At 41.4% G+C, this 24,736-nt stretch overlaps 1 protein-coding gene across 8 annotated transcripts in view; it reads right to left on the bottom strand.

Moving 5' to 3' along the window:
• Nucleotides 1-771: 771 nt before the first annotated feature.
• NTMT2 (N-terminal Xaa-Pro-Lys N-methyltransferase 2) overlaps nt 772-24,736 on the bottom strand; it is a 39,511-nt gene continuing 15,546 nt past the window's right edge. For 2 of the 8 annotated variants that reach the window (XM_075097030.1, XM_075097032.1), the window contains 5 exons: nt 14,518-14,693; nt 8,680-8,929; nt 5,283-6,075; nt 3,427-3,487; nt 772-1,163 (listed from right to left, as the gene is read on the bottom strand). In XM_075097030.1, coding sequence (XP_074953131.1) covers nt 5,801-6,075; nt 8,680-8,929; nt 14,518-14,693 — 701 coding nt within the window. In that variant the 3' untranslated portion in view covers nt 772-1,163; nt 3,427-3,487; nt 5,283-5,800. Of the gene's footprint in view, nt 1,164-3,384; nt 3,488-4,969; nt 6,076-8,679; nt 8,930-10,660; nt 10,804-11,161; nt 11,278-14,517; nt 14,712-24,736 lie in introns of those variants that run through there. The other 6 variants (XM_075097028.1, XM_075097027.1, XM_075097033.1 and 3 more) reach the window with 6 other exon arrangements.

Below are 24,736 nucleotides of genomic sequence, written 5' to 3'. Positions count from 1 at the left end.
GTGAGACTGTTTGTACTTAAGATGCCTACACCTCCCTGAGATGTTTTCGAAGACATTCTGATGCTAAACTTTAATTGAATTGGCCAAACACTTTAGAAATCCTTCTAGACGCCTACCTCCAGTGATAGGTACTTAAACGCTTTCAAATCTGGTCTCCTAGATAATTCTGAAAATGTAGTCTTGTGACAAGCCAAATCTTCAGAGACTTACAGGCATTCAAAGACACCAATAGGTATCCTATCCTTTAAGCCATGGTGCACTTATAGGACTTCTGCATCTTCAAATGCCTCTAAAAACCTTAGTCTCAGGAGCCTGAAAATACCACAACAGGTTGAAATGCCTGCAAATTCAACAGTTTTGAAAGAAAGATACAGGGAAGAGAGACTTTCCACCAATTTTCTGACTTTATTTTTGCTGCAGGCATACACCAGTTTGTTCTTCCAATGCTCTGAAAGGAACAGAAGCTTTTTATGTTCATGAGCACAATGTTCAGCCTGAGTCTTCTCTTTGCAGGACATATCAGGTTGGCCTAATAAGCAGGCTAACCACAACCATGCTGTTTCAATCTGCTCCAAGCACAACCAGAATAAGTTTATGTCTGCCTGCAAAAATACTCTGTAGTTCCTGTAGTGGCCTGATTTGTGCAGGTGTTAAATACTCACAGCTACCACTTAAGTAAAGCTGTAATGTGGCCCAGATCACCCTTCTGCGCCTCAGTTTCCTTATCCCAAGCACAACGATAATGCATGCTTCAAGGTCTAGGGGTGTATAGTGTCATACAAATATTGTTATTTATGGTGATGAGAACGTGAGCTTTGTTTTGTACAAAGGTCTGGGAGTGCCTACTTGACATCAATCGAAACAGACAGGTACTAACCTGTATGTTTGAAATACAGCGTGTTGTTATTGCTCTCAGATAAACAGAATTACCTCCTCTTAAAATCAAAGGCAATCTGTTTTACTTCAGTGAGATGTGCTGATGTCCACGGAGAACAAATCATTTTTGGCAAGTGGAGGAGGGATTTTCTTGGCAAGTTGGAAGAAGCATCAAAGGAAGAGAAGAGGGATGGGATGCAACACAACTGGTTTTAATCACACATAACAGTCAAGTTCCTCTGGACAGGCCTACTGTCTGATATGCCATTGTAAACACTCTGGGGAACCTGGATTAAGAGAATGGAAAAAACAAGTGAATGGCATAAAGGTACTCAGGGCACTCTGTGGAATAACTGGCAAAGCTTGTGTCAGCTGGCATTATGCAGTGATATATTGCTCCCATTAATGTAGTGCCCCAGTATCGTGACTTTGATTTTTAATGGGTATTTGGTTATCCAAGTCCATGCCTTTTTCTAGTTTTGACAGCTCCTCAGGTCACACAGCACTTCTGTTAGACATTAACAATGAAGATGCTGAATTGGTTATAACAAGGATGCACTTTCATTCCCACTGTACAACCACCAGGGAGAGGGGAGGCTCTCTTATTTCAAGTTGGTTCAGCTCTGAGGTGGTCTGAATTGCTCTGGAGGTGCCAGTGTCTTCTTTTTGCCTGTCAAAAGAGCCTAGGGTGGCTGCTCCCTAGACCAGGCACACTGCAAGCTGCCTGAATCGATGGGATACATCTGGAGAAAAAGAGCCTGGGCAAATACTTCTTGACAGGACTGTTCCTCTTGAAATGGCTGTTTCCTCTGGAAGTTGCTGACTTGTTTCACTAAATCTGGGGGCAGGGAATGTACTGATTTTATTAGTGTATTATGTAGGGTACTAATGTTTCACTTTGACTATTACAGTACTACATAATGTATTATATTATCATCTCACATAACATGTCAGTTTAGACTAGATTATATAAACATCCAAACAAGACAGTCAAACTAAAAATATTTGATATGATCGTTTCAGTATTTCTGAAACAAAATATTTTAGAACATCCACTCAGTGGTATGTTTCAAAATGATGGTTCTCTCTTCCAATTAGGAATGAAAGGACATTTGTAATGTTTGAGTTGCCTTTGGAACATGAACAGCTTGATCTTTGATGGTTGCTGGAGCTGCACAGTTGGGATCGCTGTTCAGACTGCTGTAATAATTGCTTCCTTACATTTTCTTTGGGTTGCAGTAGCACTTGGGGGCTACTGTCAGGGCTTGAGGATCTTTTGCAAGGAACCTCACATTCATATAATAAAGATAATACTTGGCCTTCAGTCACACAGAATAGAAGCACTGGACCTGATATAGGGAAACCAAGCATCACCAAGAGTTTTGGTGGTGACATGGCAGAAGTGGGCTTTACTGCACTTTGGCTAAGCGTTTACCTGAGTAGGGGTCACCTGGGAGAAACATCTGATTCAAGGACTATTTGGGTATTTCACTAAGTACCCGTTGATGGTGAATGAGGGCTTGAGCTTGAAGGACCCTGAATGTTCCATGAACCTTGCCTCAGCCAGGGTCTTAATCTTGGATTAAATTTCTGGTAATGTCAAGATCGGGAACAAGTCTTAAATGAGTAAGACACAGATGAAATTTAAACTCCCACTGCAATCTGATGAGCTAAAGACTTCTTTAAATGCATGGTTTAAATAACCTTAAAGTTGAGGCAGAGAAACTGATTTGATTATCCAGTCTTTGAATACCAAAGAGCAACAGATACATAGATGATTTTTAAGGAAGATCTTCTGTTTGAAACTTGTGATTCATTGTTATTATTATATACTACGGTAAAGTCCAGAGTGCCCTGAATTTTTCAGCCAAGAATGGCCCTTACCTAAATTCATGAACATTTAAGGGTGGCGTACACTAACTGAGTGGGAGTTCTTGAATTAAAATATACCTTGGAAAGGAGGAAACCAAAACATTATTCAGTCTGCAGCAACCTCATGCATTTAAGCCCCTGGAGGGCTTGTGTTTCTTTATTATTGAGGTTCACTATGTCATCAGAAAAGCTTTAATATTTTACTGTGGAAGCAATATAGCCATGAAACATTAATTTCCAGGAATGTGGGAACCATGAAATATGGGGTTTTCTACTAAATTAAGATTTTTACTTGCCTCTGTTCTCACATAGTTAAGGGAATCAAGTTTCATTATATGTTTATGTATATGTATTCTGGACATTCAAACAGGAAAGATGTACAAAATATGGGGAGAACATTTTTACCTTGAAAAATGTATTTCACTGAAAACTATACCAGTCATTTATATTCTGCCTTTCATCCTAAACCCAACCATCATTCTACATCCATTCTGGAACCACATCTCTCATTACGGAACTGCACCTGCTCTGGTGCGTGAATGAACAGCCAATACATTCTACCCTGTGAGATGTGGCAGCTGTTTGGATTTGTATAAAATTGTTTACTTCCCTATTTCCACAATGCTGTTCTCTCACCATTGTAGTGATCAATACCGTTCAGATATGCCTGGCACATACATGATTGTTCTAGGATCTCCAGCAGTTCCCAAGTATTCTGCACCATGGCAGACGTCTCTGGCTGGAAGAAAAAATGGTGAAGGACAAATTAATTTGTAATCACGTAAAGGCCTTTAAAATATTCTCCTGTTATTGCTGACCAGTGTTACTAACTATAGGACTGATGACTCTTTCCTGTAAAACAAATGACTGGGTTTCCTGCAGATACCTGCACATACTCGCACGCAAAGACCACACCACCTTTTAGCAGCCTTGGCAGAATGAAAGCATTGTAGCAGCTTAAAGGCAATTTGAAGTACCTAGTTCTGGGGAGTTCCAGAATGTATGTGTTCACCTAGGGTTTTTAACAGTGTTATGTACTAAATTTACATCCATTACCAGCTGATTAGAATGGAAGAATTAGCCAAAACATTCCAGCAGCATCTGTGTCATGGGAACTATAGGTTTCTAGGTTAAATGACATGCCAGAGTATTCACCACATCATGAGTGTTGTTTTCCTTATTGCTACAATTAGCGATGGCACATTAGGAGAACAATTACTTGATAAGATTTGATGGCAGGAAGCCCTCTGCCATAAATTGGAAATTCTCAACATACGCAACCATATTGCTAGAGAAGATGGCTTATGCAATTAAAACCAAAACTGGAGATTTGTCATCAAAGAATGGCAAAGTATACTAAAATCCAGCTGAGAGGTTCCCTGATCTTGTTATCTTCAGGCTTCTATGTGAGTTAATCTAACACAGATGACAATATTTGACACAGACAATTGTGCCTAAAGTCACATGGAGGGTGTTTTATAGAATTCCCTTCCATCAGAAGATGGAGGTTTGTCATAATGCAACTCTTTAAAAAGTCTGATGTGTTGCCAGAATTGCATTTCAGGGGAATAAAACATGGTAAAAATTCTGAAAGAATCAGAACAGTTCATTCTAATGTTATCATTAATTTCTAAAATTTGGAACAAGTCATATTTAACTTGCTTTTTACTGCATGGGGTAATATTTTAAGTGCAAATTATTTTAAAAGTCGAATTCAAAAGAAACATTTGATTTTGTCTGAATGAGAAATTTTAATCAACTCGGAGAAGTCTGTGGTTGTGTGGTTTTCCTTCATAAAGAATTTCAAAATTCTCCCTTCTTGTCCTCATTCAGAATGAAGCAGAATTTCAAATTCTGAATTTTTTTGCAAAATGAGCTTCTGTCCTCTCACAGCGCTTTCTGTGCCTATATGAAGAGGACAAGAAGCAAAATGTGTAATTTCTGTGAGCCTTAAGGAGAGGGTATGTGTGTTAGTATTTTCAAATCCAGGCTTATGCAGCTGCTCTTTGAATATAAATCATACATGCTTTTGGGTTACACTAACACCCTCTGCAGTTTAGTAGAGTTGTTAATTAATACAATACTGTATTAGTTCTTCTTACAGTCTTACTATTAACACCCCATGAAATCCCATTAGCTCTGCATATGGTGCCAGACTTGTTCTGAATGTGGGAAAGAAAGAAATTTACAGTGGTATGAATAATAAAGAGAAGCTTTCAAGTGATTTCCACTGTGAACATTTTGAAAAAATATTTTCCAGAATGTAATTTGTGGGGCAATCTTTTAACAAAATTTCAATGCAAACATGCATATATTTGTCATCTAAGTATTGCCCTTGAGTGCGAAAACCCTTACACACCACTATTGTTCTATAGCAGAAACATCAGGAAGACAAAGCAGGTCCTAAAAATGGAAAATTAACCAGGTTGTCTTACTGTCCAAACTGACAGAAATGCAAAAAAAAAAGAAAAACGAAAACCAAAACCAACCAAACTTCACAGCTGATGCCAACAAATGGATAAAACTTTCCTTACATTTTTGGTTTAAATATTTTAAAGTACAGATAGTGATGACAGAATTTGGGTTAGGTTTTCCAGAAGTTATTTCAACTTCCTGCTTCAGTGATCTGACAGATCCTTTTTAAACTCCGAGAAGATTTAAGTGCCATAGTGAAAACTAGGCTTATTTGTTAACACCTCATACAGAACACTCCAAAAATGTCTTAACCACTACAGAAACTTCAGACCTAATTACTTTCTATTAATTAGTTTAGTTTTGTCCAGTATTGACTCCTTAATGAAAGAGAGATCTGACACGGAGCTGTTAGAAAGCCTTTTAAAAATTGAGAGAATGATGAAGCAGGCAGGATTTAGAAGCAGACTATTCCCTGGAGAAGCCGAGTTAATTGTAGTTCTCCCCTGATCCTTTAGGAGTTGCTGCCCTAGAGTTGTAGTAGTAGCAGTGCATGGTTAGGAGGGTTCTAGCAGATGCTTCTCTCCTTCCCAGTCCTGCAGTTCATCCATAGTCCAGTCTCTGCAGTCTCAGTGTACAATCAGGAATGGCCAGGGCGTTTCTGCATGGCCAACATCCAGACAGGGACACACTGCTCAGGGAATCCCTCCTGCCTCTCCTCTCGTAGGATGGTGAGTCCACTCATTTCAATAAGGCTGTGGAGGATGTTCAGGTCTCGAATCACACTACTGTCCAGACAATCCAGGATACAGCCCTCCCTGGCTACATTGTCCTTGAGAATGATAACACCATTATCCTTCAAGCCATTCTGGCACCGGATGAGAAACTCCAGGAGGTCTTTATCTGTCAGATATCCTACAGATGAAGAGATGGAAAAGAGATCACTATTAACCATTCACACAGACTCACCCTGTACACATCAGAATGGTGCCTTGATCTGAGTCTCCATACCCTATTTATTGCAGGAGTTCTAGTCCTGCCAGATTTGATTATGAAATCTTGGGCAAATCAACAAGATCAACAGTTACAAACTCAAATCAATATTTAGGATCCATATTAGCAGTAGCAACAGATGTGGACACAAGTCAATGGGAACAGTGGAGAAAATACTGGGTGCTGAAGGGTTCTTTAATCTGGTGGTTAAAGTCATAATAAGAATCAGTGGCAGAAAGCTGGAGCCAAACAAATTCATATTGGAAGTAAGTGACAACTGTTTAACAGTGTAAGTAATTACCCATTGGAACTACCAACAGAAGTGGTGTTTACCACCTCTTGAAGTCCTCAAATCAAGCATGATTGAATTTCTCAAGATATGTTTTAATTGAATACAAACTACTGGCTCAGTACAAGGGTAAAGGAATGAATATAACAGCTTGTGATGCAGAGTAGGTCAAACTAGATAATCTCAGTCTCTTCTGTATTTTAATCCTACAAATCTCTGCAATTTTGTGTAACTATGTATCCATCAAAGGAGTTCTGGATCAAAGATCCAGTGAGGAATGCAAGACGTTCCAAACTGCCAAATAAACTCTTTATATTACCCAATACTGTTGTGATTTCTGCATATACCATATACATTTAAAAATAGTACTTTTTTCAATATGTTATTGACAGTGTGTTTTTTATCCTTCCTTCTCAAAGATTAATACTTCAGTTACATTGAGATCAGCAGTGCAGGGCTCAGAGAAGAGCAAAATGATAACTCTCAAATGTGAAATATAAAAAAATTAGCAAGGACAGGTGGTCAGAAATGGAATGAAAAACTTGAAAAAAATAATCACTTGTATTTTCTAGTCAAAATATTTAGTTTTCTTGATGGAAGATTTAAACTTTTATAAATGGAAGTTGTCATTTCAAAACCACATTTTGACAGAGCATGTCAGGTTTCTTTAACCACCCCCCCAAAAAAAAAGAAAAAAGCCCCAAAGCCTAAACCTGAATACCTTTCAAGTTGAAAGAAAATGGTAATTTCTACATGAAATGTAAACTTGCATTTTTATTTTTTCATAAAATAACAGCGTGGGCTCATATACTTATGTATACATAAGACAAATCAAGATTGCATCAGCAAGATTCACTGAAGCTTTTGAACACCTAATCCGGAACATAATGTTCCCTTAACTTAGCTTTTAGCCTCGTTTCCTAAGAAAATGAGATCTACACGGTGTTGCTCTCTACCAGACAGTCCTGCTCTCGCTCCACCAAAAAGCATTGAGCTTGTTGGCATACATCAACCAAATTCAAGATAAGGGTAGAAGTTTGATTAATACATAAGACCACTACATATGTCTTTGAAATTGATGGAAGGAGGAGATTCAGATCAGTGTCTATGCTAAAGAAAAGGCATATGCTCCCTTTGTTAGCAGCCACATAACTGATTGCCACAGCCTTAGAGTCTTAGCTCATTCAGCCTCATGTTGACTCAGCTTTGCCCAAAAGATGAGGCAAGAGCTACATTTACTGCAATGACTGGTTATTCAAGAAAAGCAAAAAATACAAAGGAAAATTATACTGTTCTGAAGGAATTTGCTTGTACAGCTATAAAGACCTGTTCTAAGAAGCACAGTTTCATTACTTTTTAAGGCTATCTGTAAAGGACAAATATGTGTTCCTGAATAAAACCATCTCTTGTGCTATTCTCTCAACCTTTATTTTTGCCTAGCAAGAAACTATCTCCAGGGTTTTGTAGAGAAGGTGTTGTTCTTGTGCTCTAGAATAATGACGTCTGCCAGCTGAAACTGCACCATGGACACTTAGGTTCACAGATTAGGAGACCTCCTTTCTGGAGGGACAGTTAGGCACTGCAGCAGGTTTTCTAGAAAAAATTTAAAACTTTTTTTTTGTGAGGAACGCAGCCCACATTATCTGATTGCCAGACTCTTAATGCTGGAGGGCATTCACTGGGGTGGCTGCAGGAGAAGCAGATACTTCCTATATGAGGGGGCACTCTGGGACATAGCTAAGTGAACCTGTATGATAAGCATCAGTGCACATATAAGACTTGATAAGGTTTATGGGTATTGGTGATTTCACTATGGCTTTTTTCAGATTGTTTCCTGAAATACTCCCAAGTCCGGATGATCATCAGATTCAGAAATCCCTGCTCACAGATGAGGCCAAACCTGTGTATCTCTCTGCAGCGCTGGCAACTAAGAAGGAGGATTCCTGATAAAGAAAACTCATACATAAGGCCTACTCTTCAGCTGCACCTTAGCATGCAGACTATTCTCCAAGGACATGTACCTCCCTTCAGTAAGTGACCTGAAAAAACCCAACTTGATTTGTACCCATTGTGCATGTGGCTGGGGAGAACTCTCAGAAGTCTCTTGTGAGATTTTGGGAAGCAGTCCTAAGGATTTGAGAACCTCCTTTTACAGCTGCACCATTATTTTAACATAAACTTTAGCCCAGGCTGTATAGTTCTCAGATGCTGGGCTGGATGAATCATGCTCAACTAACCTGAAACCCACTGAATCCAGATGACATCGTATCTTTGTGGGGCTGGAGTGAATTCCTGGAGGCTTTTGCAATAATACATCTCTACTCTGTCTTCCTTGTCCTGCAGATAGTTTGGGACCTCAGCCAGGAAATTCTCCATCATATCCACCAGTTCCACGCTCTTGAAAACTGGTAGCAGGACATGCTTGCTGATACGACCTATCCCAGAGCCGCAGTCCAGGGCACGGTTGGTGCCAGCTTTCCCCACCCCCTGTGGGATACAAGAAGATAATTTGAAATCTGAAAAATACCACCTGAAGATCATAGCAACTGTGTTACCCACTATGGCCTTTAGTCTACCAAGCTGTGTCTTTTCTTCTTATCTGTGCAGGGCTGTTGCAAGACTGATAAGGACCTGGGACAGTATCAATACAGCTTTGGGTACTTATGCATGAGGTGAGCTGGGCTGCTATGTTGCCAGGCTGCTGTTGATGGGACTTCCTCATTGCGGCCCTGCATTTATTGCTGTACAATAAGTTTTTGCTTGGTGTAAGAAGAGACATAATCTTTTACAAGCTCCTAGCTTTCTCAGAAGATCCACTGGTCTTTGTAAAGTCCTTGCAACTTCATCTGTCAAATATTCATACCTCACAGCCAGCTATGTGGCTAGATAAGCCTCATTCTGAGCCCTGTAAAGGCCTAACAAAAAAGTAAGCATATGCCAAATACTGCATGCAAGAAGTAACTTCTGCGGCACAGAACCTCCAAGGAGGCCATGGACATCTCTGCAGATACACGGCACCCTTGGGATCAGAGTGCAGTTTTCAAAACAAGCCGTGTTTGAATGAAGATCTTGGAGTTGTAGGTAACTTACGACAGCTCAAAAAATTTGGACTGGAGGATATACAGAATTTCTTTTTTAGGCATAGAAACAAGAAAGATGATTAAGTAGATTTTGCTTAACTGTCCTTCTTTTCTCCATAAATATCATCAATGGACAGAGATCAGACATGAAAAAATGTGGCACAAAGGCTACGTCTATGAGAAACTAATGAGTCACTGTAAAAGGAGCTTTATAGTGAAAGCTGTATTTCACGCCAAAAGCTTCCATTCTAGCTATAAAAAGGCTCTTAAGAGCTTGCTGCTGTTCTGTAAAACAGAAATTTTAAGTCTGTACATGCCCTGACTGTGGGACTGGAGCTCCCCTGGCCAAAGTTATCTGTTAAACAAAGATATTAAAAGCAAATGTAAACACCTTTTCCCTGTTTCCCTGTAACTGAGTGTTGAGGTGAAAGGTATAGGCCAAAGTCCCTGCTGCAACTTCACTGCTCTTCAGGGAGATAAGCCCAGGAAGAGTCTTGCTCTTCCTGCTTATTGGGAGACCCCCTTTGTAATGACCAAGCATAAATCACGTAACTGAACACTTTTTTGGCCTTGCTTCAGTAGGTAATTCAGTAGATTATTAAGGTCAAAGGACAGTACCGTCCATGACATGACTATGAATAGCCCGGCTGAGCATCTGGTTACATAGAGTAACTGTAGAAAGAGCACAAGGACCTCAAAGGCTCCCACCAGTCTCCAGGGCTGCTGGTCCCAATTTGTATACCTAGGAAGATTAATCTCCCGATGTGAGCAAGAGTCCACAAGCCTTCAATCCTATTGGACTCTGGAGACTACCTGTCTGTAGTTAGCCAGAAAATGATAGCCATTCTTCATTCACAGGCTGCACTTAGAAGCATGTGGCTTTTACTGAAGACCAGACTAAGCTCTAACAAGGAGTCCATGAAAGGAGAAGGAGCTGCGTCTTGGATCTTTACAAGGTGGATTTCCATGTTGTTTCCTGGCAGATACATACAGGCCTACACTGATGTGATTAAGTAAAAATCTTTGAGAAAGTTGGTGAGAAAACTGGGATGATTTACCAAAACAACTAAGAGAATTTGACAAAAAGCCATGTAACTTCTTTGACATTTGTGTTTCAGAGAACCTATAGTCACAGTACCTCATTCAAAACAGGGAATTCATCTCCCATGATGCGTCATGGCAAGGACCTCTGATGACACATCTCCATTTGCCATTGAGAAGAAGAAAAGGTAACAATCATGGGAGATGAAGCTTGATCCCACACTTCGCTGAAAAGGTGCAAGAGCATCAGGCAGTCAGCTGAGAAGCCCTGTGAAGCCCCATGGCTCCATCTGTAATGAAAATGTTGACATCATTCCATGTTCAGCTAATATATTTTCAGTTTGGAAGTGCTCAGAGCTTTGACAGGGCATTAACATTTTCTTTGGAAGGCAATAATTTTCCCAAAAGCCTAATTGAGTTGAAAATCAGACTCCATATTTTAAAAAATACTGTAAGTGAAAATTTTAAGCCAGAACAGTCTTCAGGATTTAAGATTGAGTGCTCCTCTGACTACCTGCTTCCCATTACTCAGAATCACTATCATTTAGGACACATACATACCCAAAAATTCTTCTGTAAAGCTAAATAGGGCACTCACAAATTTCCTTAGGGATAAAGAGCTGTGGAACATGTTCCTGACGCTACTTCAGGTCTTGGAAGGGCAGGAAGGCAGCGTAGGTATGTAGGATGGAAAGAAAATCAGAGTTCAAGAAATAGATGAAAATCACAGTGGTTTTCTCTCTAAATTAAAGAAAAATCAGGTTTTCAACAACATCTTTTCCGTCCCCCTGATCAAACAGGAGAAAAATCACTTTCGAGAAGCTTTTCATTCAGCAATTAATTCACCAGGCAGGTGAACTGAGGGCAAGAAAGGGAGAAAGGGTTTAGGGCAGAAAGGGAGCTATAAAGTTAATATAGTCTCCATCTGTATTATTTCACACACCTAGAGCTCACAACTGTTCCTGAGTTAATGGTTTCTTTATTTTATTTCCTTTTTTACACATTACCTCTGGATTAGGCACTTCAAAACACAGTGTCTATGTGGACATCAAGACTTTAACTGGCATTAATACACTGCCATAAATGTGCAGTGCTATAGCTCTACCAGTAACCCTTCAAGTATGACTGTACCTAGGACAGCCTATAGCTTGTCTGTACAGCACTGTTGGCTCAAGTAATGTTGCTCTTGGTTTGAGTTCTGCCCACACACACATAAAACCTCTTAACTTGAGCACAGTGGCACTTTTAACTCAGTTTGACTTGCCTGGGAAGGTGACAGGCTAAAATATAAGTGAAGTCCTTAGTCCCTTCTGTAATTCCTTCCATGTGCCCAGGCAAGATAAATTCTCCAATAGTAAAGAAATCTGTAGCTCAGCTTACAGTGGTGCTAAGAATCGTGCTAAGAATCATGCTAAGAAATGCCACACGTGAAGGTATGCAACATCAGTCATGTAAGGGAAATGTCATTGTGTGGCATTTCCACACCAGCCAAACTAACTCAGGAGGGGTAATTTGAGTGGAACTGGGCAAATGTTTTTTAAGGAACACTGGTTTTGCCAGAAAATAAAGTTTTTGAAGAATAAAACTCCCTGTGAAATTGATATTTCAAAGCTAGAGAAAAGTTATAGCCAAAAAACATGGGAAAGAATGTTGAAAATGTCAGGATACTACTTCTTCACGAATTTCAAGGGAAAAAAAAAACTTGTCAACCTTTCATTTCTAAACAGCATTTTTCATTTTCGAACTGATTTGTATCTTGAAAACAAAGGAAAAAGTTTTTCAGAGGATAAAACAACTAAAAAAATTAAGTTAAATATGTTAAGTTGATCTGAAACCAATTTTCCTGTTTTCTGATTTTGTTAAACTTCTCTTTAAAAAAGGAAGTATAGTTTATATTAGGGTGAAGCTTTTTTCTACCTTGATCACCTTATTGGACAAAAAAAATATTCATAGACCCATAAACTTGGGAAGACATAACTCAAATTAGCTTTACAATAAAGTCACTACTACAGAAAGCCAGTAAATATCTCTATCTGGTTGAGTAGGGTTCAAATTGCAGTAGTAAGAAAGGAAAATAAACAATAAGTAACATAACCAATTGTCTGTATCTCAACAGAGGACAGGTTTTAACAAATTAAATCAGGACTAAGCAAAATGTACAGAGTCCTTTCTGTTCCTTTTTTTTTTTTCTTGTTTGATCTTGGCCATTCAGAGTATCCTTTCTACCCCTGGCTAATCATAGGAGTAGGAACTCTGCTCTGGAGTATTTTGTATCTGTCATCACACCTGATGCATTGGGTATGATTTCTCTTTGGCATGTGAAACTCTGCTATGGAGTGTACTTCTTTCCTTTTTGGGTCTTGGAGATGAGAAAGCATAATAGTGTGGTATAAATGTGCCATTCAGGAAACTGGATCTATATGATGTCTAGGAAGTGTGAAATCTTTCCTTGAGTACACACTTATGCACCACTTGAATTCCACAAACGTCCTTAAAACAAGACTTCAGTAAAATTTAAGGAATATGCCTTGAGCTGGCTCTAGGCTTATAAATTGCATTTTATTTTTTCTGAAAATGCCATTTTACTGTCAGGTTCAGCTGCCTTGCTGATCTTCCTTTGTATTTTCTTATTTTGCCTTTGTAGAAAGCCTGATATGGTGAGGCTTTGAAATGTTGTGAAGCCTTTTTGCATTAGCATTAATACAAATGACTGTTAATAAAAAAAGTGTAGCTGTTCACTTGTGTTTTGCTGGCTTGCTGCCCCAAAAGCCTCCCTCTGCCAGGCACAGCAAACTTTGCCATTGGTTGCCCTTCACTGCTATACAGAATTTCTATCTGTTATTATGCCACGTTCATTTTCCATCCCAATCCATTTAAACTGTGCCTTTTTTTAAACACAACATCTAGTTAACCTTTTGGGTTTTTTTTCCACAGTAGATCATTAAGACTAAAAAAAGGTCATCTGGCTATCCCAAATTTGTACATTTGAGCAGAAAATGAAAGATCTATGGTAGCATTATATAGAACTAGTAATTTTGTGAGCAGGAGAACTTAGAAAATTTGGTTTCCTGTAGCTTTGTGGATTCTTTAGCATCTAATACTGTTGTTGAGTTAATTTAGTGGGCTTCGCCCCTGAGAAGAGGGAAGGGCAGTCAGAAAACCATCAGGCCACTTTTAAAGATTTGCAGATTCCCAAAGACACTTTTAGGCACCAACAGGATTTTCAGAAACCTAAGTGCCAAAGTGATATTGCTATTGTAGGTGCTTTTAAAATCCCAGTCAGCATCTCTTTGCATCTCAGGTCAAAGCAGACCTTTGAAGATGTTTACAGACCTTTAGGAATCTGCCTGCAAAGGGCCCTAGTGACACTGGAACGTTCAAGAAAAAAAAAATTTTCCTAATGGGTAGATTATTCTATACACTCCAAATGTTTGGGGGGGCTGGGGGGGGTGGTGGTGATTGGGGAAGTGGCCTGGGAAGGGCTGGGTTCTGTTGCAGCATTCTCAGAAATATCTATAAATAGGCAAAACAGAAACTTGGCATTTAGTCTCAGCTACTTTCCCAAATGGACTACAGGAATTTGCACAGACAAATCTCCCACTGAAGCCAGCAAGGATTTTATCATGAAAGGTCCCAGTCCTGCACTGAGAATTAATCTCCCACCCAAACACAGCTATAAGAGCTCCTTGCACAATCCTCTTTGAAGCTCTGGAACGTAAGAAAAGGATGCAAACCAGCTAAATAATGACATATGTCCAGGCAAAATGTGTATTCATGATGATACATGACCTAGCAGAATACCTTACTAGACCCAGTGACAGTCTGTTATGACCTGTGACAGCATATCAAATGCAACATATGGTGCCATTTAAAATATATGTGACCGGGCACGGTGCATATCATCTATGACACATCACCCCTGTTTCTTGCAGAAGATGGGATTAAATGACTCACCCCAACAAACTTCCTGAGAAACTCCCTGGAGGATTCAATGTCTGTATTGGAGAGCTCAATGTAGTCTCCCATCATGCCCTCTTCTGTGGCTGGCACCTCCTGGTAGAAGTGTTTGGCCCTGGCGTAGAACTGCATCTCCCCATTGATAACTTGACTTGTCAAAGCGTAAAGTTTCACTGAAAGCAGATAAATCACTATTTTATTGTTTATGACAGATATTTCTGGTTTAGTTTATTCCTTTGGAGGCATGATGGCCAAGATCCATAAACCTAAGATGACCCTTCAAATCACCAAACCTGTTTCTAAAGCAAAGGTGGAAGGAAAGGTGTTGGATTTAATCCTGCAAGACCCTGAAGGACACAGCCCCCCTTGTGCAAATTCGGTGCCTCCCAGGCTCAGACATCGTTTTTGTCATCACATTATGTTCTCATGTCAGTGAAAAATCATTTCAAATTTGAAGTGAACATGCATGTCAAAGAGCAAGGGGCTTGATTTGCTCCCAGAAAAGCTATGGGTGGCATTTATTGCTATGCAGGGTCACGATTTCTGCTACCACAAACCTAACTGTTCTGCAGATTTCCATATATGCTTTCTAGACATCAACAGCTGCACGTGGAGTGCACCAAGAAGAGAGTGGATGAATGAGGCACTTGCTTTCGTTTATTTTTAGTGATACTGCACAGTCTGTGGCACTGCAAGTAAGCTGAACCAAAGCGCAGATGGTAGTCTTAGGCCTAAATGAATATACAGGGTGGGGAGCAAATTTAGAAGACAGTCCTAAATTTTCATGTGTGATCAAGGAGTGAGATAATCAGTGAGTGATATACCGGAAAGTTCCTGTGTGCCAGAGGCTTGGATGTTTCTTTTCGTTGCTTGGCTATTTTGCTGGTAGTATAGAGCAATTGTAAGTTTGAAGCTGTTTTATTAAAACCTGTGAGCTTTGCTGGGTAAAGGGCTATATTTCCCTATTTAAAAAAATGAGGTCTATCTTTGGCATACTGGGTTCTTCTATACTCGGATGTACATCGGCATATCAAAAGTAGTTATGTTTTGCAGCTCAAAAGTTTGGATTGAGGCATGCCATAAACCGTTGTCTCAGAAAACAGCACCTCTTACTATCCCATGCACACATACAGGTGTCCACGCATTTTCCTATGTGTAAGACACACAGCTATTCCCAGCCAGATCTTTCAACGAAAACACAACTACAAGCCTGTCTATGAAAGCTAAGCAATAAGGAGGGATGGAGTCACACTGGGAACAAACCTTTGCAAACACCACCTTGCAGCGTGAGACCAGCTCTGCTGCAGATTCCCAGCATGCTTGAGGAACTGGAATTGATCCAGCAGCAAACACCTTTCGGGTTAATAACAGAAGGGGAGTGCTCCCTGCCAGCTGCGTGCACAGAAGGACCAGGGAGCAGTCCTTTGTCGCTGCATCTTTAAAATTCCATGGTAGCACTGCCAGTCACTGCTGGGAAGAGTCTGAACAGGCCATGCGTTGCTTACACCAGCTGGGGAACAGGAATCATGCCCTCCACGCACAGATGAGAGCTAGACCAGAGGCCCTGAATATAAGCCTGGAATGTATTTATTGAGGGCAAGCAAGCTCAGCAGGGAATGATAAGTGTGCGTCTGCCCATCCTCAGCAGGAGAATGACATTTTGGAGGCAAATGAGGGGGGGACAAAGGAAGTAGGATGGGGAATAATTACCACCAAGGACCACTCGGAATAGAATAGTGCTATTGGGTTACACATAAGCAGCATGCCCAGCATATCCTTCATCCAGCAAAAGCAGCATTACTAGCCCCTCCTGTCATCACCTGCTTAAGTCAACTGCTGAACGGATACTATTAAAGCTTTAATCCATTACACATTTATGTTATGCCTGAGAAATTTATACCACAAGAAGCACTGAGCCCAGAAAGGGTCAAACCTGGGAGTTTTACACACTCCACTGATTATATTCACATACTCAAAAAAAATCCATTTAGCTGAAGAAATTAATATGAAAGTGGCAGCAGCTAGTCCCCAGCACAACTTGGCCAGGGTGGCTCCCAGAGCCTGGGAAAAATTCTCCATCAGTGGCTGTGATTCCTCCAGTAAACAAACTCCATCTTCCCCTGGGAGTGGCACCATCTTCTTTTCTCTGTGTCTCTTTTTTCTCCATTTCAGATGCCAGCCTGTCTGGTGAACAGAACTGAATCCCTGCATGTTGGCTTTGCAAGATCTTCCACTTAAGAGCCCAGTGATGATTTCTAGGGCTTGTTTAATGGGCCTATCAAGGGACAGTGATTTATTCCGTTCTGCTAGTTTGAAGGGAAAGGCATTTAAAGGCTGTCTGCACACTAGAACAGGGTGTTGCAGGCAGCTGGCAGCATGAACAACAAATATTCAGAGTCCTATTCAAAACATGAGCCTGGCCCGAGGCAACACATGGGGACGATATGGTGTTCAGGATATCAGATCTGTAGTGTGTGCTCTCAGATTTCTCACTCAGAACCAGTATCAGGCTCACAGAATGCCTGCTGGGACTTGCATACATACACCAGCTGACTGGGCTCCTCCTGGACCACCTGGGGCCCCAGTACCCCGCCTTACATGCTGGCATCTGAAACCAACTCTGGTCTCAATATCCATCGGATTTTCTCCACCCATCAGACTTTGCAAAGATCTTTTTACGCCAGTCCCCCAGCTGAGGCCATGCAGGGACACTGGCTTACTAAAGGTAAAGAGTGGGACTGTACCCTGAGTCTTCTGCGGACCCACAGAGTGTCACTCATGCAGTAAGAGATGATTTCCACCTCTTGCTCCCTCAGTGTTACTCCTCCCTCTCATGAATTTGCAACACTGCCAACTCTCCTGATCCACAACCCAATTTTCCAGACATAGCCAGTCAACCTCACCTCTGATCTGCCTCGCAGCTGTGCCTGGCATGCAGGCTCCAGCAGCAGGACCAGAGGGAGAGGGAGGTTTGCCAGCTTGCAGTAATCTACCCCAAAAAAGAAGTGCGAGGAGACACACAGGTCCTTGGTGGCAGTTAGTGTTGAGCTCTGCTTCAGCACGCCTTCCCGTCATCACAGGACTTGCCTAGCCAGAGGCATGTCTCTTTCCATGACCCATGTGGGACTATCTCATGCATCAGGAAATGAAATACTTGTGAGGTCTGTTACAGATATACAGCCTGATTTCAATGAACTTTGTAAAGTAGGGCATAGGCAGGATAGGATGATGGGGTTGCAAGTCTCTCAGAGATTGGGGTGCAGGGAACAGCTGTCTTTCACAGACAAGGTTTTCAGTGTTAAGGCAGGTGACTTGTAAGGTTTAAGGTCAGAAATGTGTTTCTATTAAAGTAAGAAAAAACTCTTTCCATGGCATACTTGGTCTCTTAGCTGAATCTGCTGGCAAGTGCCCCAAGTGTAGATGGCTAAAACAAACCCACTGCAAAAGCAGCCTGAGAACAGGAACTGGCTCCCTGAAGGTCACTCCACAGTCAGATGTTAATGATTTTCAGTTGCTGCAAACACAGCCAGGATGCAGAGTGGTGACCTACAGCTGAATGCCAACCCTTGGACTGGACAGAGTATCTACCTAAGCCCTTTTGCCCTGCAAAGTCCAAAACATTCTCTGTAATATTTTCTTATGGATCAGTTCAAAATTTTGTTTCCCAGTGCAGCTGATCTAAACCCCTAGAGATGGACCAGTTTATACATAAGACTGGGTGCAATCCCAGCCTGCAGTGGACTGTCTTACAGTTATTGGTTGCAGGGTTTACTCAGCTAAATTTCCCTGGCAGAAGTAAATGTTGCAAGTAATTTTTCTGAAGTTTTTATTTGTGAACATTATTTTGTGGCTCCAACTGCTCTCTGCAAAATATTGAACTAATTCCAGTTTGGCTGAGTACTCCCTTTTAAATGCAACATCTGCTTTGTGCATCACTGATGCACTGAAAAATAGTATTCTGAGTGCAGGGTAGAATTCACCTTTCTACTGTGGTCCGAGAACCATTTAAATTCTGTTTTATAGAGGATGAACATCAGCCCACCCCCAAAGCAGATTTTACTTACAAACACGTGCCTCACACACGGGAGTATTTGTCTCTATGGATCTATCATCTCAGTTTTCCACTGCAGATCTCACCCCACTGGCACCAAGTCCCACAGCCCATGTAAACACACGTGTAATTTCCAGCATCTGAATAGCTCCATTAAAGTCCACTGGGCTTAAGGGCATTCACACACATTTAAGTACATTGTTGGATCAGGGCCTAAAGTTACTCATGTGTTTTATTTATAAATGTTACCCTGGTCTGTAAAAGTGACATGTTTCTCTTAACAGGCTGTGATACCAGATATGCTCAGCTCATAGGTAAACATGCCTAAGTGCTCTACCACTGAACCTAGCAATGGACTGGGGGAGTGTGGAGTTAGCATAGCCTGAAGCAAACTTTCTACCTTGCTGACCCTGGGCTGCACTGCAAGTTTCAATGTGAGGTTTGATTTCAGTGTCATTATTCATGCTTAGGGTTAAGCACACGCTTAAACACCCTGCCAGGTCACAGTCTTAGTGTTGCTTTTGTTGTTGAATACTGTTTACACAGAGATATCTGGATCTGGTCTTGAAGCCTGAGAAGTTCAGTTCATTTCTGGTCAGTTCCACTCTGAACTGAACTGGAAAACATCATTCTGCAGAGATGTTCAGACCCGCCACATTCTGTCCTGTCCATCAGAGAGCACTGGATCATAAGACAATCCAGGTTGGAAGGGACCTAAGGAGGTCTCTAGTCCAAACTTCCACTCAAAGCAGGAACAGACATGAGGTAAGATGAGGTTCATCAGGAGTTTATTCAGTTTTGAAAGCCTGCAGTGATGGAGAATTGTACAACCTTGCCGGGCAACCTGTTCCAATGCCTGACTGTCCTCACGGGGAAAGAGTTTTTCTTTATAGCCAGTCTGAACTTCTTTTGTTTCCATTTATGGCCACTGTTTCTTGTCCTCCCACCTCATACAACTGTGCAGAGCTCAGCTCCATCTTCTTCATGATTTTCTTGTAGGTACTGGCAGGCTGATATTTGGTCTCCCTGAAGCTGTCTCTTCTGGCTGAACATGCCCCATTCCCTTAGTCTCTCTTCATAGGGCATGTGCTCCAGTTCCCTCACTACCTTGGAGGTCATCCAAATCACTCCATGTCATTTCTTGCATTGGGAGTTCAAGGCTCCATGCATATGCTCTACTGACTGCTGCATAAAAGGGGATAATCACTTCCCTCGATCAGCTAATAATGCTTTTATCAATACAGCCCAGGATACTGTTGGCCGTCTTTGCTTCCAGGACACACTGCTGGTTCATGTTCAGTTGCTTTCTACCAAAATCCTATCAGCAGGGCTGCTCCCTGGGCAGCCACTGCCCAACCCATGTTGTTGTTGCCGCCAAATGGTCTTCCTTTCCAGGTACAAGACTTGGCATTTGCCTTTAAATTTCAGTGAATTTGAATTTCACTAGGTTTCCACTGTCTCCTTCTTCCAGCCTCTTTAGGTGTCTCTAGATGGCAGTCCAGATGAGTCCTGCCAGTTGGCCAAAATCTGCAAATGTGATGAGCAAGCAGTCCTTCACCTCCTCCAGGTCATTGATAAAGATGTTAAACAAGACAGGTTCCAGGACAGACGCCTGCAGTACTCCACTGACCTCGAAATTTGACTACGACTTTCTGAGCCCCATCACCCAACCACTTTTTACCCATCTAATGTTCCACCCATCCAGACCATGACATCCTAGCATGCTGTAAAGTTTCTTAGATGTGTATTCACAGCACATAAGCTACCCCTCAGCACAAGTCCTTACGCACACTTTTACGTTGTGACAATAACCATGGAGTAACAGACATACTGCATGTTCACATCAAGGCTGGACTCACAGTACCTTTTCTGTGGAGTCAAGCTAATTTGGATAGGCTGGCAATAAGCTTGTAAGCTCTTTAGCAAAGTTTTAATGACTCAGGTCATGAAAAGCCTGGCAGTGGGGATCTTTAATCTGATAGGAATGTTTTACAAAGCTTCTTGGCTGGGAATGAAAAGTCAAATAAAAATCAGACAAGAAATAAAATACAGTTTTACAAGAGAGAAGCAATTAGGCCTGGAAACAGCTTAATGATGGACTGATGGATTCTCAGTCATTTTCAGCCCATAAACCAAGATATTTTTGTCTTCATAAATATATACTGTGACCCAGTCATAAGTTACAAGCACGATGCAGGAACTTTTATGTGAAATTCTACGCTGGATGTTCATAATGGTACCTTCTAGCCTTAAAATGATCTATTAGTACTTACACTAACAGTTAACACTGTAGGAAATCCTGCTCAAAATCTAATATGTTGTGTTTATTTTCAAAACAAATGAAGTAACATTTTCATAGACTTCTTGAGATTCCATCCACGTATAACTGACTTCCCTTCTTTTCCATCTTCCCCTCTTTTCTACTGTTCCCAGCTACCTACCACTAGAGATAGGAGTATTTATCTTCCATGTTTCATTTTAAATAGCTGCAGATATTGCTGCATTTGAAAAGCCACATCAAAATACTAGGATAACATGGAAATGCTTTTTCTCTTTACAGGACTCTTGAATTCTACCATCTTGAGCAGAGTTCTCACTGGGTTCTGTATAGTTTCACACAATCAGGTAAGATAATGCACTCACCTAAATGGATCATTTGATTAAGAAAAGGCCCTTAAGAATTCATGGCGAAGAGTAGTTCAACAGGTTGCAGAGACACATCCTTTCCCTCTTAAATTCCTACAGTTCTAACATTGAGTGGAGGCTGAATAATTCTGCTTAAAAAGTGACATGCTAACATAATACAGGCCTAAGTCAAATCTACTTTTTAGCTATATTGTCCTGGGGAAATTTCTCTCTCATTCAGGGTCAAATTTTCATAAGAAATGAACATTAATTTCCTGCATCTAAAAAAAAAATATATAAAAATTCTTGGCGCACTGTACCAGAGACTTTCACTGAAATTTGGCTATAAACAAATATCTTGGAAGCATTTTCTTCCTAGATAACAAACAGTAGGTTAGACAGCCTGCTCCAGAGATTGGGATTACAAAGACTCTTGAAAAAAAAATTTAAATCATTACCTTTCAAGCACCTGTCCAAAACAATACAAATGCCAAGGCTAAGGACACACTGAATTACAACAGAACAGGTATCAGGCACAGAAAGTAAGGCCTGTCAGCTCTGCTAGTTTACATTTGTCCTTCCAAGTTCTAAACAGGTCAATGCATGTTTTAAACTGTGACAAAAAAGGAACCAGCAGCCAGAAACCAAACTTCCTTTCACTCTTGTGGTGTTTCCCTTGCCCCCCTCTAGCAATCTGTGGAGTATTTAGGTAAAACAACAGGGTACTGAATTACAGGGAGCTAATACAGAGAGTACTGAAGAGTTTAGCTAGCACTCTAGTCTCTCTAGCCAGGCTTCTCAAAATTAATAATTATTGCCATTAATGAGTGTGCATTCTACCACCTAACATAATACGTCTTTCCAGAGCACAGTCACACGCTTACACAGACACTCCTGCCCACCAGCTACTCACCCAGAGGAAGCTTTTCCAGCAGATAAAGGTAACTCTGAAAGAAGTCATTTCGGATTGCCTTATGCAAGATGAAGGACATACTGTGCCGACAGAGTTCTTCGTCTGTCTTGTGCCAGCGTGACTTAAAGGCCAAATGTGCTGCTTTATATGCCATAATGAAGACGTTTTTTGCAAGGGTGGACAGTTGCTGTGGCTGGTGCTCTCTGGAGGACCTGTCCTTCCAAAGAGGCAGAGGTAGTGTATTTAAATTGTGGCAACGTGCTGTCATTCTATATTGGGGTGTGTGTCTAGAGCAGTGCAGCGGGTGGAGGCGGGTGAGAGGGGATGAGAAATACTGGCTGTTGGCACTGGCTCAGAGTAGTCTCTGGAGTGTCGCCCTCTGAAACAAGCAGGTGCTGGAAAGTGACTAAAAACTCAACCAGGAAATTGCTTAGCCAGTGTAAAAGTATATCTACTCCAAAAAAGAGTGGCTTAAATTCAATTACACTTTCCCTAATCTATACAGCCTTCACTTCAAAGGAACTCAGATATTATCCAGGATCTCCCATCTCCCTCTTTTATATCTCACAGGGTGATTTGGGTTCTCTGTCTCTCCCTGGCTATTTGTTTTTCAGTCCGGGGCACCCAAGAGGAAGGCCAGAAGACAGAACATGGACATACCTCTACACAGACTTGTGTGTCCTAATAAACTGTGATTATAGCAAGCAAAGAGAAAGCAACAGATTCAACTTCATGCTCTGCCACTGTGTCTGGCAGAGCAAGCCATTCTCTATGCACTACAGGCTGCCCGCGTTCATTCAATCTGTTTAAATGGTACAGACTATCTCATCAGCAAAGGCTATCTGGAAGAAATTGCTGCCTGGGAACACAGGATGTTGAAGCCAGGGAGCTTTTTGCTTTAGCTAACAAAACACACAGAAGAACAAAAGGAGGTAAACTGCCCGTTAAAAAACTTAGACAAATATATTGGCTGGAAAAGAGAAGGAGGTTCAGGCCACTACAGCTGGGAGAATTCTAGAAGAGGGGGAGTAGGGTGAGAAGCTGAAGTCCTTCTGGTATGGAGAATGCTAAGCTGCTGAAGGGGACTGTAAGTCATAAGTATGTCCCATCCCAGAGAAGGATCAGGCCCTCAAGGGACAAGGCGGGACAGGTAGCGCTTCAAAACCTTGTCTGATCCTTGGTAGTTCAGGCACTTGGTGCGGTACAGCTTCAAGCCTCCTGAATTGCAAAGGTATCCAGCACGGGGATGGGGCTTTGTACTGACTACACTGACCTCCACGCATTGTGCCCATGAGCATTTCCCCTTTTCAAGCTGTTTATTCCAGCTTTCAGCAGAGTAAGCACACTATAACACAGCAACACAGTCAGAAAGTAGAATGTTTTCAATACAAAAGGGCTGCCATATGTCCTGAGCAGTACTGTGACTCCCGCCAAACATCTGATTAAGCTTCTGAAAGCAGAACAAAGAAGACATAGCCTCCACCAAGGAAAATTGCTAGTAATTCAGCTACAGATGATGCTAAGCAGCATTTAGCAATGCATCAATGTCATGGTCTAACCCCAGTCGTCAACTAAGTACCACACAGCTGCTCACTCACCCTCCCCCCACCCTGCTCAGCGGGATGGGGGAGAGAACTGTTAAAAAAAAAAAAAAAAAAAGTAGAACCCATGGGTTGAGATAAAGACAGTTTAATAGGACAGCAAAGGAAGAGATAATAATAATAAGAACAATAATAATAGAATATACAAACCAAGTGATGCACAGTGCAACTGGCTCACCACCTGCCGACCGACGCCCAGTCCATCCCCAAGCAGCAATCACTGCCCCCTGACCAACTGCTCCCAGTTTATATACTGAGCATGATGTCATATGATATGGAATATCCCTTTGGTCAGTTTGGGTCAGCTGTCCTGGCTGTGTCCCCTCCCAGCCTCTAGTGCACCTGGCAGAGCATGGGAAGCTGAAAAGTCCTTGACTAGTGTTAAGCACTACTTAGCAACAACTAAAACATCAGTGTATTATCAACATTATTCTCATACTAAATCGAAAGCACAGCACTATACCAGCTACTAGGAAGAAAATTAACTCTACCCCAGCTGAAACTATGACAATCAATTAAAGCATCTTTTCCAACATGACTTGCTTCTCCATCTTTATCCTTCGATATTACTTATTAAAAGTATTTACGGGCAAAATCATCCCTGGGTATTACTGCCTTTCTTGTTTCCCCAACTGCCATCCTGTACGACTCATTCTCACCTAACTGCATTGGCACGCTGTTCCCCCAGCTGTTCCAGTCTACATGATCATCCAAACATGTTGGTGAACAGAACAGTGAATAAATGTTATTCAGAAAAATATACTTACTTTATTTTCAAGTGGGATCAGTTCCCCAGTCCAGCCCACAGCTGACACAACAGAATTTGTCATGTGCTATGATATGGGGGCTGGAACAGCCACTTGGGATGGCAGTGTAGAGGAGGTAGCCATACAGCCACAATACACAGCGGCCTTACCAATAATGCAGGCATACTCTTCCCTGTATCCTGTCAGAGAGGTGTGCTGGAGGTGGTTCCATATCCACCAAAGGTAATCTAAGTACTGGAAGATATGTTTCCGTGCTCCC

Source organism: Phalacrocorax aristotelis, chromosome 6 (assembly GCF_949628215.1).
Source record: "Phalacrocorax aristotelis chromosome 6, bGulAri2.1, whole genome shotgun sequence".
In the NCBI taxonomy this organism is placed as follows: Eukaryota; Metazoa; Chordata; class Aves; order Suliformes; family Phalacrocoracidae; genus Phalacrocorax; species Phalacrocorax aristotelis.
Note: the sequence above shows the minus strand (reverse complement) of the source record. Positions and strands in the feature narration are given on the sequence as shown.